The sequence below is a fragment of the Thamnophis elegans genome, chromosome 6 (assembly GCF_009769535.1).
Source record: "Thamnophis elegans isolate rThaEle1 chromosome 6, rThaEle1.pri, whole genome shotgun sequence".
NCBI classification, from domain to species: Eukaryota; Metazoa; Chordata; class Lepidosauria; order Squamata; family Colubridae; genus Thamnophis; species Thamnophis elegans.
This window is the reverse complement of record NC_045546.1, coordinates 71,566,211-71,580,379: the sequence shown is the minus strand read 5'-3', so window position 1 is coordinate 71,580,379 and position 14,169 is coordinate 71,566,211. Positions and strand designations below refer to the sequence as shown.

At 38.8% G+C, this 14,169-nt stretch overlaps 1 protein-coding gene across 1 annotated transcript in view; it reads right to left on the bottom strand.

Annotated features, from left to right (window-relative positions):
- The window catches only part of SYNDIG1 (synapse differentiation inducing 1), a 31,010-nt gene extending 21,835 nt beyond the window's left edge, over window positions 1-9,175 (bottom strand). The window contains exon 1 of the mRNA XM_032220119.1: window positions 8,622-9,175. Coding sequence (XP_032076010.1) covers window positions 8,622-9,101 — 480 coding nt within the window. The 5' untranslated portion in view covers window positions 9,102-9,175. The remainder of the gene's footprint in view (window positions 1-8,621) is intronic.
- Between the last annotated feature and the right edge of the window lie 4,994 nt (window positions 9,176-14,169).

Genomic DNA, 14,169 nt, shown 5'->3' with positions numbered 1-14,169 from the left:
ATATTGATGATACAAACCCAACCACCATCCTGACCAGCTGTCACCAAATGGTGGTCCATGGACCATTGGTGATCTGCAAGAAAATTTTGGTGGTCCACAGAAAAATTATTTGCATTTTTTATAGTGCACTAAATCGGGGTCCTCAAACTACGGCCTTGTATTGCTGCAGAGTCTCCCCCTTCAGGGTCTTTTTGTGCGGGTCAGAGGGGGGCAGAAATTCGGACTCGGGGTCTGCTTCAGCCTCCTGATGCAGGGCTTTGGGCGAAGGCTGGAGGGAAGCGCCGTTGGTGGCAAAGAGGGCCTTGTTCCAGTGGGACTGTATCATGGCCTGGAACTGGATGACCATCTTAGCCCACTGAGCCTCCAAGTGCCAGTACCTGGCCTTGCACTCCTGCAGGTCTTCAATCTGCTTGGAAAGCCTATGCTCGTAGTCCTCAGTGAGGTGCTTCTGCTGAGCCTCCTTCTCAGTCAGATCCAATTTGAAGTAAGCTCTTTTGCCAGCTCTTTCTCATGGTGGCTGCTTAGCTCCAACAACTGCTTCCTGTTGGGGCCCTAAGGAGTCCGGGCGGGCAGGCAAAGAATGGCTGGGAGGGGAGGGGTAAGTAGAGACCGCCCCTCGACATGAGTGACATTAAGTTGGCCACGCCCACCCACTCACATGACCACCTAGCCACGCCCACCCAGCCAGTCATTAGGCAGATCATATTAGTGGTCCGTGGGATTTAAAATTATGAATTTAGTGGTCCCTGAGGTCCAAAAGGTTGGTGATCCTTGATCTAGACTATATTCCCTCTTATCTCTATTCCTACTTCTATTGGCCAACATCACAATTCCACTCAGTGTATTTACTTTCATTTCACCCCAAGGAGCATCCAGGAGGAATACGTTGAGTTTAATATTCTTACAACTCCACAAAACTGTGAGACTCTAGACACCTTATAGTAATAAATATACAATAATACTAATATAATTAAAATATAAGTTAATTTCAATGTTGGCGGCTTTGTAATCAACTCAAAGGTCCTTCATAAGGGCCATATCTTTACCAATTGCTGGAATGCAGTAAGAATGGAAACCAGAGGGCAGAGGGCCTAGAGGGCAAGTTGCTACATAAAAGGGGAACCTTCAAAAAAACGTGACCCGACAAAAGCGCGCCCGACAACAGCGCGCCGACAAAACCACGTTGATAAAACCGCGACGTCGATAGCGTGCCCACAAAGGCGCATCGACAAAAGAGCGCCGACAGAAGCACCATTACGGTTAAGGTAAGGGTTAGGGTAAGAGTTAGGGTTAGGGTCAGGGTTAGGTTCAGGGTTAGGTTTAGGGTTAGGGTTAGGTTTAAGGTTAGGTTAGTGTTACGTTTAGGGTTACGTTTAGGGTTAGGTTAAGAGCGCGCTTCTGTCGGTGCGCTGTTGTCACCGCGCTTCTGTCCTCATTCTTCAGCGCGATTTCAAACTCGCACTTTTGTCCCCACGGTTTTGACAGTGTGCTTTTGTCGAGCGCGCATTTGTTGGTGAACCCAAAAAAAGTGTCCATCATCATCACACACACTCTTTTCTATAATGCCTTCTATTAGGTGGTAACCATTGTATATGAATTCAGGCCATTCCAGCCAAGAAAGGTCCTTTTATTTCTGAAGATCCAAGCCATATAATTTTAAAGGAGGTAGTCGGTAGATTTTATACTGAACTTGGACTGGAACCCAGTTCCTATCCCCAATCTAGGATCAACAATATCTAGTACTTTTGCTTATTCCTTATTGTGTTTATGCCGTATAAATCTTAATAAAATGCTTTGGAATGCATAGAACTGCTTTGCTTTCAAATGCATTTGTCCTATATCTCCTATAATTCCAAGATTTAAAGTTAATTGATTTGATTAGTATTATGGGTATTGGGGATACCAAATTGGGGAAGGCTAATGAAGAACAATTTCTAAGATTTTGGTTTGGATTAATAAATCATGCGAATATTTAATGGACTTGATGAGAGGGAATCATAGACGATATCTGAATGTCATTAAGAAAAAACAACTCCTTTTACAGCTCTGTAATCTCTTATTTTGAGATAGGGCGACTGAATGGAGCTGAGCATTTACTGGCTGGATGCCTTTCCTGATGCGATGTGGAGTTTGCAGCAGATATTTTCTCTTTGTGCCCTGAGAGAGAAATATTTGCCACTGCCTAGGACTGAACTCTCAACCTTACAAGTGGAAGGTTAAGTGTCTTCGCCACAAGGACACCACGCCAATAGGAGAAAAAAAATAATACAAAATGGATGTATCAAATAAATCCCAATAAGAAGGACATTTGGAGTACAAGTTAAGAGTTCTGATCAATATTTCAAAATGATACAGCCCCTGGGACACACTGCTGACAATGACAATGTCAAACCCAGCATCTTTCTTTAAAAGAAGTGACTTGGAGCTATATATTAGCTGCCAACAGACAGAAAAAAAATATTTAAAAGATGTCTTTAGACTCCAGAGTGAAATTAATGGTAGTATTGCCAAATACCGTATTTTTAGGAGTATAAGAAGCACCGGAGTATAAGATGCACCAAGGTTTTGAAGAGGCAATTTTTTAAAAATAAAAGTTTTTGCACTCTGCAAACCTCCCAAAAATGGCCCGTTTTTTCCCCCCCCAAAAAGGGCATGAATAGCCCTTAGGCTTGTAGAGTGTTCCTGGGGGGGGGGCAAAAATGAGCAAAAATCAGCCTGTTTTTCAGGAAAATGGCCCAGTTTTTTGTCCAAAAAAAGGCATTAGGAAGCTTATAGTGCCCCATTTTTTGCTCATTTCTGCCCTCCCCAGCCCCCAGGAGCTCTCTGAAAGCTTCCTACAAGCTCTGCACAGCCATATTGGTGAAGGGGCGGGATTTCAGGACACAAAAAAATGCTGTATTCAGTGTATAAGACACACTCAGATTTTCAGCCTCTTTTTTTAGGGAAAAAGGTGCGTCTTATACTCCGAAAAATACAGTAGCAGTTGAGAGACAGCCAAATAAAGGGGAAAACTTGAATATTTTCTTAATTTGAAGTGATTTGAAAATGAGCCACAAGGAACGTTTTTTTTAAAGCGAAACTACAGACAGGAACAATGAAAAAGGAAAGCAATTTCATTAATAGACACCTTGATTACTTCAGTTCGAATTAACGAGCAGTAACTGCATCCAGTTTGAATGTAGCACTTCATTCTAGCACTTCAGCAATACCAGTGTCCCTTCAGAACAGTGTTTCTCAACCTTGGCCACTTGAAGATGTCCGGACTTCAACTCCCAGAATTCCTCAGCCAGCGAATGCTGGCTGGGGAATTCTGGGAGTTGAAGTCCGGACATCTTCAAGTGGCCAAGGTTGAGAAACACTGCTTCAGAATATATTCAACAATTGGCTAACCACCTTTCCCACAGACATCCAATACAATCAATCAATTTTTATTACTGTCATAGTTTAGCATTACAAATAAAAGCATTATAAACAACAACGACAACAATAAAAAAATAAATAAAAGACAAAGCACTATATTACAATCGGTGATGGCTTATCAGTGGCAATTGGAGTCTGCCTAATTTTGCACACAGCGTAACAGAATTTGGCCACATGCAGAGAAATTACTTCATACTGATCTAATAACTGTTGTACATAGAAGAGATCAGTATTTCCTGGCTATTTTATTTAGTGGGGTATTATAAATTGAGCCTGTAAGTCCTTATAAAGCCAATACAAGCCACAAAGAACCATACCTTTATTGCTGCAATCAAGACTGCAGCACAATACTTGTGAAAACATACAATGCAAATATGTAAGTCATATGGTTTCCATCAAGAAGTTGTCACCCTTTTGTGAACACTTATCCTTTTCAGGGGTGGGTTCCAGCAGAGAGTACTGATGGTTTGCTCAGGGACGCAGCATGCGGGCATGCTTGATGCGTGCTGAACGCACATGCACAGTACAGCTAAAATTGCTATGCGCAGAAGCAGAAAAACAAGATGGCGCCACCGGTTCAGGGGTGTGGCAGGCCTGGGTAGCTGCCAGTTCCAGCGACCCAGACTTCCAAGCTACTACCCGTTCGGCAAAACTGGTTCGAACCGGTAGGAACCCACCACTGATCCTTTTATTAAACAGCTATCAGGAAGCATCAATGTATCTTATTTCTGAATGTTTATTTTCATTTACGTTTTTTAAATATTATTTGATTGTATTTTATTTGATTGTTATGTCCCACATAGAGAGGCAAAGCTGGCTTCCACTCCAGGTGCCTCCCTGCGACATTTTAACCTCTTTAAAGACAAGAGCTTAAGTGATAGCTACGTCCTTGTATGTCTGAATGCAAATTTCCTAATCAATGAAGAACTGGAACAGAATATTTTTCAGTTTCATGTGAACTTCATTTTTTTTCCCTTTTAATTATAATATCAGCAGGATTGCATCTACAGAATGCATATTACCTTTGTATTAGTAAAAGAAAAGTCGTTTGGAGTTTTATTTTACTGCAAAAATATTAAAATTGAAATCCAGAAAGCACACAGACCTACAGTACTTATTTTTGTTTTGTAACATGCTGTAAATTGCTCCTTTTTTGGTACTGAATTTTTTATTGGTTGGGCACTAAATATATTGCTGCAACAGAAAAAAGATCCTTGGTGCAGCTGTATAACAAAATGATTGATCAAGAAGCTTGCATCTGAATAATATTCTGGAAATAAATTGGTATTTAGGTAAGAATATCACGTCTGAAATGACGGTTCAGATATTGTTGAATAACATCAGGCCTCCCCAGTACGCTTAATGGTAAGGGACCAATGCATCAATACAGCTGTCGGATTACAAATAAGAATCCCACAAAATTAAATACTCAGATGGTAAGCAAGCATTTAGATTTTCCTTTTAGCCTATTACAAGAAAAATAATATTCTTATCAATCCAACAAATATATTACAGCATATCTTTCATAAGCATCACAAAAAACATGCAGGCATATATCACAATAAATACTTTGGGAACAATACATCAATTTATTTACTACATGCCCTCAATTGAAATCAATTTATTTCCATGGCATTAACTGACTTGGATTGTTCTTTAAGAGCAGAAGAGGACCAAAAAAAAATCAGGACAAAATGATAAATGATTTTTTCAGATCACATTTACTATCTGCAATCTTGTCAAGATGGTATAAATCTATTGGGACAAAGCTGAACAACTGCTTTGGAAAGCCACAATCCTTCAGAATATGTTGGCAATGGGAGAGCCAAACTCAAGAATGGCCATGGCCAGAATATAAAGCAAGAAAGCCACTTATTTTTTTATTTTATCCTAACCCATCAGACTGCCAGGGTTGAGATTAAAAAAAGAAAAAAAGAGCCGAGGTGGCGCAGTGGTTAGGGTGCAGTACTGCAGGCCACTTCAGCTGACTGTGATCTGCAGTTCAGCGGTTCAAATCTCACCGGCTCAAGGTTGACTCAGCCTTCCATCCTTCCTAGGTGGGTGAAATGAGGACCCAGACTGTGGAGGCAAGTTGCTGACTCAATTTGCTAAAAAAATTTGTAAACCGCTTAGAGAGGGCTGCTGCCCTATTAAGCGGCATAGAAGTCTAATTAATTAATTAATTAATTAATTATTCCTGCTAGACTTTTTGACATAAGGTCAACAAGCATGCTTAACACTTGAATTGTTTTCCACTAATTTAGGTGTTTCCACATATATTTCAAAACCCAAGTAAAGGATTTAGATTTTAAAAACAGCTGTTAGAGAAACATCTAATAATATTTTACTTTACAGTATACTGTACACAATCCTAGTAACTCACATTCTATAGATGGATCCTTAACTTAACTTATCCTTAACTTATGTTCACAACTGAGCCCCAAATTTCCATTGCTTAACATTTGCTAAGTGAGTTTTGCCCCATTTTACATCCTTTCTTCACAAAGTTGTTAAGTGAATTAATGCAGTTGCTAAATTAGTAACACAGTTGTTAAGTGAATCTGGCTTCCCCTTTGACTTTGCTTGTTGTAAGGTCACAAAATGGGATAACATCACCCTGGGGCACTGCAGCCATCATAAATATGAATCCGTTGCCAAGCATCTGAATTTTAATTATGTCACCATGGGGATACTGCAACAGTTGTAAGTGTGAAAAATGATCATAAGTCACTTTTTTCAGGGCCGTTGTAACTTCGAATGGTCACTAAATGAACTGTTGTAAATTGAGGACTACTACCTGTATAAGGCTACAATATGACCCAAAAGCAACATGGTACTCCTTATGCTGTTTCAGTAATGTCTGAATCTTTCTATTCCAGCGTTTCTCAACCTTGGCGACTTGAAGTCCACAGGACTTAAAATCGCCAAGGTTGAGAAACACTGTTCTATTCTATTCCATATTGTGCTCTGAATTATACAATTTATTCTTTTTACCTTTTGGGACTTTATTTTGGCATATAGGTTTTGCTGTTTTAAGAAGCAAACCAACTAAATAAACCAACAGTTTTGGAGATCTTAAAGCTAATTCATACTTGTGGGCATATCAGCTGACTTCTTATTTTAATTTCTTCCTATGAACTATGAAGTACATAATAATCTTCCGATAGATTGGTCAATTTCTTCTATTAGCTGCAGAAACCTCCTAAAATGTTGATTCCAGGAAGCATTTCTTATGTTCTAAGCAGAGGTGGGTTTCAGTTGGTACACACCAGTATGCCTATACGGGTCATAGAATTTAGTGTGCCTTCTCATACGGGGCTTCCGGAGGCCCTGAACCGGAACGGCCCCTCCCCTGGCCTGCTGCCCCCCATGCCCAGTCGCCCCTCTCTCCCCCCCTCTCTCTCTTGCCTGTCCACACCATGTTTGTCCCGCCCATCCACTTCCTTTGCCAGACTCAGCTGTTGGAAGAAGTCCATGCTTCCTTCTCTTTGACAAGCACCTTGCAAAACCGGACTTTGCAAACCGCTTCTCAAAGAGAAGGAAGGGGGGCGGACTTCTTCAGATGAGCCCAGCCTCCGCTGCTCTCCTTCCTGCACTGCAGGTGCGGCCTCAAGGGGAAGATGTCCTACCAAGGCAACAACATCCCTCAGATCACAGTGAGGTGAAGCGCCCTCAGGCATATTCTGCTGACCTTGGGTGGCTGAGGCAGGTGGGTGGGAAGCTCCAAAAGTCCAGCAAGAAAGGGAGGGGGTGCTTGGCAGGGGCTGCAGCTTCCCTTTCAGCCTCCGAAACCACACTTGGCCCGCTCAGCTCCCGGGGATGCTTTCCCAGCCTGACCCAGCACCTGGCCACTCCCATACGGTCACATGACTGCCAAACCATGCCCACAAAATAGGCTGCACCTACAGAATAGGCGTGACCCGTCAAAACCGCGCTCGACTAAGCCACGCCCGATTAAACCGCGTCGCTGACATCATCAACAGGGCGACAACAGCCAGCGCGGAGAAAGAAGGGTGCTTTAAATAGCGCTTTGAAAGCAAGCCGATTCAACTTAAGGTAAGGGTTAGGTTAAGGGTTAGGGTTAGGTTTAGGGTTAGGTTAAGAGTTAGGTTAAGGGTTAGGATTAGGTTTAGGATTAGGTTAAGGGTTAGGGTTAGGGTTAGGGTTAGGTTAAGAGTTAGGTTAAGGGTTAGGATTAGGTTTAGGATTAGGTTAAGGGTTAGGGTTAGGGTTAGGTTTAGGGTTAGGTTTAGGGGGGTTAGGTTTAGGTTTAGGGGTTAATTTTAGGTTTAGCGTTTACAGCGTGTTTCTGTCTCCGCGCTGTTGTCGCCCTCTTGATGACGTCAGCTACGCAGTTTCGTCGAGCGCGGTTTAGTCGAACGCGGTTTTGTGGTGGAACCCAGAATAGGTTCTAAAAAATTTTGAAACCCACTACTGGTTCTAAGTATCTGTATATCTCAGAATTATTTCAGAGAATTAGATTTCGCCCTTCTATACTGATTTTATACATTTCCATGAAAACACAAACACAATCAAATAAACATAAACCTACAAGAAACCTATCCAGATACAGTTTTTAGAGGATGAAAGCTACAGCTTGTAGCTCATCATGCAAACCATACCTGCTGCATTTTTATATATACAATCAAAGTTACAGGAGCTTTGTACTTTTCACATTGGTCTCTGTATGTGTTAAAAACAACTTTCTCACTTTTATTTCTGCTCTAACCATCAGCCCAGCAAATAGGGCAATATTTCCTGAACTTCTACAATCAGAAGAACTCTTTCTTTCTTTCTGAATTAACACTGTCTACACAATGGATTCTTGCATCCTCAAAGGTTCCATCTGGACAAAAACACCTTGTTAATTAGGGTTTCCTGCCCACGCCTCCCAATTCTGAATTGGCTTCTGGTGGAAATGAAGCCAATCAGGGAAAGTGGGAATCATCTTTGTACATGGATCCTCTCTTTCTTTCTGCTTTGGGGCTACTTGAATGATGCTGTTACATCTATTGCAGCAAAGGAAATGAAAAGGAAGGAAGTAACAGTGATTTATCTAATTTAACAAGTTGCTTCTGTGGGTGGGCATTATTTCATTATTTAAATAAGGATAACATGGTTAGCATGCTATAAAACAGCTATCACCATTTATCCTAACATATTATTTGCAGTTGACAATATACCAAGAAAACTTCCCTAACCTCTAGTTCTTGGAAGTCATCATCATCGTCATCATCTTCTTCGTCTTCCACATCATAGGAGAGGGTCTGGATCTTAATCTCATCTGTGGATAGACTGACAAATTTGCCTTCAGGATAATCCAGGCAGCCTTTGATGGGCGACTTGTCCTCAATAAAGGTTGTTTCACAGCATTCTGTACTCAGGCTTTCTCCCCAGGATCGAAGCATGCTTTCTGAATAGAGGATGATGTTTGGATGATAGCGGGATTCTACTGTCTGTGGCAGAGCACTGGGGTCAAGAAGCTGTTGTATTGGGTCATTTGGGGGATAGAGAGTCCCAACTGGCCGACCCTGATACTGAGCAGTTGGATACACAGATACCAACCCCTCCCTGTTTTCAGCCATTAAGTTCCTTGTGTTAATCAACCCATTCTTCTTCTTGGTGTCAATTGCCTTATTATGCTTTTTAAATACACCTTTCTGTTTAACTAAGCCATCCATCCTGGATTCCTTTTCCTCTGTTGTCTCAATGAATTGCCATTCGTCTGACAAATATCAGACAAAAAATTATTCCATTTTCCTGAGGCAGAGAGAGAAAAAGAGAGAGAGAAAAAGAACGCTCATTATAGAAGGGAAATAAGCATCCTCCTTTATGCTGATCTAATGCCAGCTCTTAAAGAGTTGAAAATAAATGTAGCCCTTGCAGATGCAAATCATATTTCAAAAGCATTTGGTACAAATGTTCATTGTTAATGAACTGAAGATAGTGCTGAGAATTATTTTACAACAGAGAAGTTTTTTACATCATTTGACAGTTAATGCAGCATATTGTCCAAAAGCCAGAGAGGTGATCCATGAAGCATCTGGCTCAAATCACCTCTCTGAACCTCAGATAACCTCAGATAAGCTAATATTGTTCAGACATTTTTATATATACAAAATAATACTCATATTTAGAGACATTATATAAGATAAATTGAAAAAGAATATATTTGTAAAAGATAGAATACAAGCATTCCATCAAACACTGTCCTCCTTTTTTAAAAAAATGTATTATTTCAACTCACTAATTCATTTTACAGATTTAACACTATTAGTAATTTGCACAAAGCAGGCTAAACACATGACTTTTAAAGTTATTTTATGAATAACTGCAATCAAAGAGTTCAAGTACAATGATGGGACCGATATTCTCCAACATTATTACAACCAATCCCTTTGAGGTTTTCTAATTGTAGTGTTTCAGAAGTGATTACTTAAATGCTTGAGTCCCTGTCTTCAAGAAAAAAAAACAATTTTAATTTAATTGGTTAAAAACTCATTCCACTTAAAAGAGCGAGCATTAATTGTACCTCCGATGATATCACTGCAGGAAGAATCATTGTGCTAGGATTTGGTCTGGAGCATCTAATAAATGCAGAAGCCAAAGACAGCATCCTGTAAATCCTACACAGTATTACAGCCAACACATCATTTAATATAAAAAAAATGTTCACATTTATATAAAAAAAGAATCGTGCAAATATGGTAAAGAAGTAGTAGAATTAATATGATCTTAATTCAATATGATCTTATATTGAATTAAGATCATATTTCATGGGTACAGATTTGATACTATAACTATGTAATCTATCCAGAATTAAAAAGTACATTTTAGGCTTAGGAGCTGTCTAAGTCCCAATTTGGAGTACCTTTCCTTTCCTCCATTTTTCAGAGAAACCAACTTAGCTCTGTTTGCAATCAACCCAAATAATTTTACTCCTCGATAGAACTGGAGAGCTGCCCTTTGCTTCGCTTTTTCAGAATGGGGCTTTTTTTTCTGTTGACTTCCAGGATGTTCCTGAGGTCATGTTCCCCCATTTCCAGGTACATCTTCCAGTGATTTCCTCCCTCCCTCCGTCCAATCTCTCTTACATGTCTCAAGATAAGGCCTTTTGAATAGGAACAGTATTCTGAAATAGGATTCTGAAATGATTAAACTTTTCTTCTCCTAGCCATAAAAGAGAGTGTTTTGCTTTATGTGCTATGGGCATGTCCTACTCAGGAAGCAAAGGTTATTTTTTTGGGTTCACCGACAAATATGCGCACGACAAAACCGCGGCGAGAAAACCGCGACATCAAAATCGCACCCACAACAGCGCACCAACAACAGCGCGCTGACAAAACCGTGCCTTCAACAAACAACGTGAAAACGTAATAACCCTAACCCTAACCCTGAACCTAACCCTAACCTTAACCCTAATCACGCTGTTGTGGGCGCGATTTTGACATCGCAGTTTTTTCACCGCGGTTTTGTCGGCGCGCTTTTGTCATGAGCGCATTTGTCGGGTCACAATTTTTTTGGCCATCTGGGATGAGTGCATCAGGAAATGCACTACTGGCAGATCATGGAGTGTCTCTTTAATACAAAGACAGATTGCGGTTAATTGTTAAGAAAAAAATTCTAACAGTAATCAACCAGGGAGCCAATAAATCAAAGAGTGATGGGCTGCCCTTAGCAAATGTGTTCAAATGGGAGCCATCATCACTGATGCTTTTGTATGAATTCCAGTACTACATTGGAGGGAGTTGGGGTTGAATTATAGCCACCCTCCTAAACTAACTCAGAAATATTGTCTTTTTGCTCAGTATTCCCTGTCAACTAACCTATGTTTCACAGAAAATTATTTTCTTAGCACAGGAATAAGCAGCCGTTTATGAGATGCAGGAAATAATCTGACCTACAGTATATGGCTTTCAGAAAAGAAATGTAACTTTCAAAAGCAGATGGAGCTAAAAGTAAAGCGTGGATAGGGCCACAGTAAAAAGATGAGCTATGAACTAATATATTAAGTAAATGAATAGCTAAATAAATTGGCTGTCTCTGGAAGCTGCCAGATAGAAGTTCCAAGAGATTAGGTAGAAGAGCTTTTAAGTTTTAAGAAATAAATATATATAAGCAAATATAATATGTTATTTCCTCTGTATACCGGTAACTAAATTAACATTTACAAACTATTTTAATTGCTTTACATGTACACATGGGAAGAAAAAATTATATTATAATATGTAAATGACAATGGATTTCATAATCAGTGTTAGTCATTATTCAATGAACACATGGAAACATTGTTAATTTTAGAAGACTATGTTGAAATTGACTGCCAAGATTTATTTGTAGCATCCATGGCCAATATTACTGTGTTACACATACCTTAAAAGGCAATTCAGTTATATGATGTTACATTTATGCAACTTTAAAACTCTGCTGCATCAGAGCAAAGAGTCTTTGCCAGATGTCTCGAAAACACAACACACCATTGTTACTATCCCCACTGTATGGGATTCACAGGCATTCTGCTTTAGAAGTCCCAGTCTCAGGTATTGGCTATTGATAAGTTTACTCTTCATGATTTTTTTTCAATCTCCATTTCCATCATAACCTTGCAGTAATATGTAATCTACCACAGTAGATTATGAAGGATAGAAATACTAGTATAATTCTCTTACACAGAAGGCAAATAAAGAACAAATTGAAGATTATACTTAGATACCGGGGAAGCTATTTCCAATTTAAAAATATAAATAAATACAATATTTTCAAAATGTTCATTTTGAACATTTTAGAATTGCCTAAGCCGGTATTGAGATCAAGGAAAAACAGAAGCCAAAGAATTTTATTAGGCTACATCCTAAACAACCTGTTTTTCATTTTTGTTCATGCTAGAATAAAAACTTTAAAAAAATAATAATCAAAGAATAGAAAGAAATACACATTGAAATAGTGCAGCCATTAGTGCCATTAAAAAGTTCCATTTTATTTTTATATTTCATAAAGTAGATGTTGCAAGGTAGTTCTAAAATGTACCATCCATACATCACCCAGCATTAATAACATTTCATATGTTTTTGGTGAACTAACACTGCAAATTTAGATACATCTACACTAATTTACTTCAAATAATAAGGATTCTTTGTTAAATAATTGGTCAACCACAAATTATCAATTTCTGTTCTATTTATGCAAGAAATAAAATTTAACATGCTAATCTGTTAATTCTGCACAGAACTGTGTGTACGTGACTGTTAGGTTAACCATTCAGGAGCTGCTGAATATTTACATCTCACTCTTTTTATGTACCCAAGATACATTTATGCAGAATATATTATGTTGGTTTCAAATAAAGATATTAAATTCTCAGTATATTTGCAACAGAATCTTAACTATTCCTTTATTTGTACATGATATGGTGCCTGGTTACTTGAGGGACATCCTGTCTCCCATAACATTTACCTTGTGGGTTTGATCCTGCTGAGTTTGTTTCATTTACAGCCAATAAAAGCAGAAGCCTCTCTGACTAGCCTACCCCACACATCTTTTTTTTTTTAAGAACCTATCCTTTTAAGGCATTTTCCTTTTATTTACTGCACCAACACTGCCCATCACGGACAGTCTATGCCAAAAATCCTCCTCTAAGAGAGAGGACTTTTTGGAAAGGCCTAAGTCTGCAAAAATTCACTATTGGACTTCCACATTTGTAGAGCAATATAGAATTTCCTTTACGCAAATATCCTTGTTTACACCACATCCCAATAACACTTTTATTACGTTATAGAAAAGGAACAAGTGAGGAAAGGACAACTACTTTTTCAGATCATAGCAGAGACAAGATCTGAATGTACTATCTCTCGTTCAGTTTAATTGTTTTGTCACTATGTTATGCTGATTCCCATGTACTAAAAAAGGAAAGTCAGATTTTCCTTACTAATCAACTACTATAACCCAGTAGATAAAGGGGAAGAAAGATATTGATACTGACATCAAAGTCAATAGACAAGTTGGCCCTTTGAATAATTTAAGAATAACGATGAATAAAATAGGTATTAAAATTGATGTACTAAAATTAAAATATTCTTACAATTTAATCAATTAAAATACTGTAATGTTAAACCCAATATTGTTGCCTTCATTAATTCCCTAATCAACTATATCAGAAGTATTATCTCAAACCTGATCCCCCCCCCACTTGAAAACAAACCAGTCAATCAATCAATCAATCAATCAATCTAGGTATGCAGTAAACACTGTAAAATATGAATTAAAAATCTCCAATTTGGAAGCTAGTTCCTGAATGTTAACAATTCAATTCTAATAATCTAGCTATCTTTATAGAAATTCAGAAACGACAGACAGAGAGGTCTATCATTTAAATCTACATCAAAATATCTATTTGTGAACATTTGTTTATTTTAAAACATACACATTGCCACACTCTTGGCATATATCACAATAAATACTCTCTGTGGCCCAGCAACGCAATGAAGCTCCAAGGGGACAGTCCTTAAAGCCTATCCAAAAGTTGCTAGTGAGGTAAATTTCCAATTTGAGAGAAATTGTTTAAATTTATGAGATTAAACAATATTAAGAATATTGAATTTTTAATTCAATTCAAACGGTTGTTTCTGGAATGGTTCCCCCAGCCAAAAGTTAAGTGTGTTTTCTTCAGCCAGCCCTCAAGCCACTCCACATTTCTTTCTTATATTGCGTCATCTATGTACAGCTTCCGAAATGTACACTGCATGAGTTATT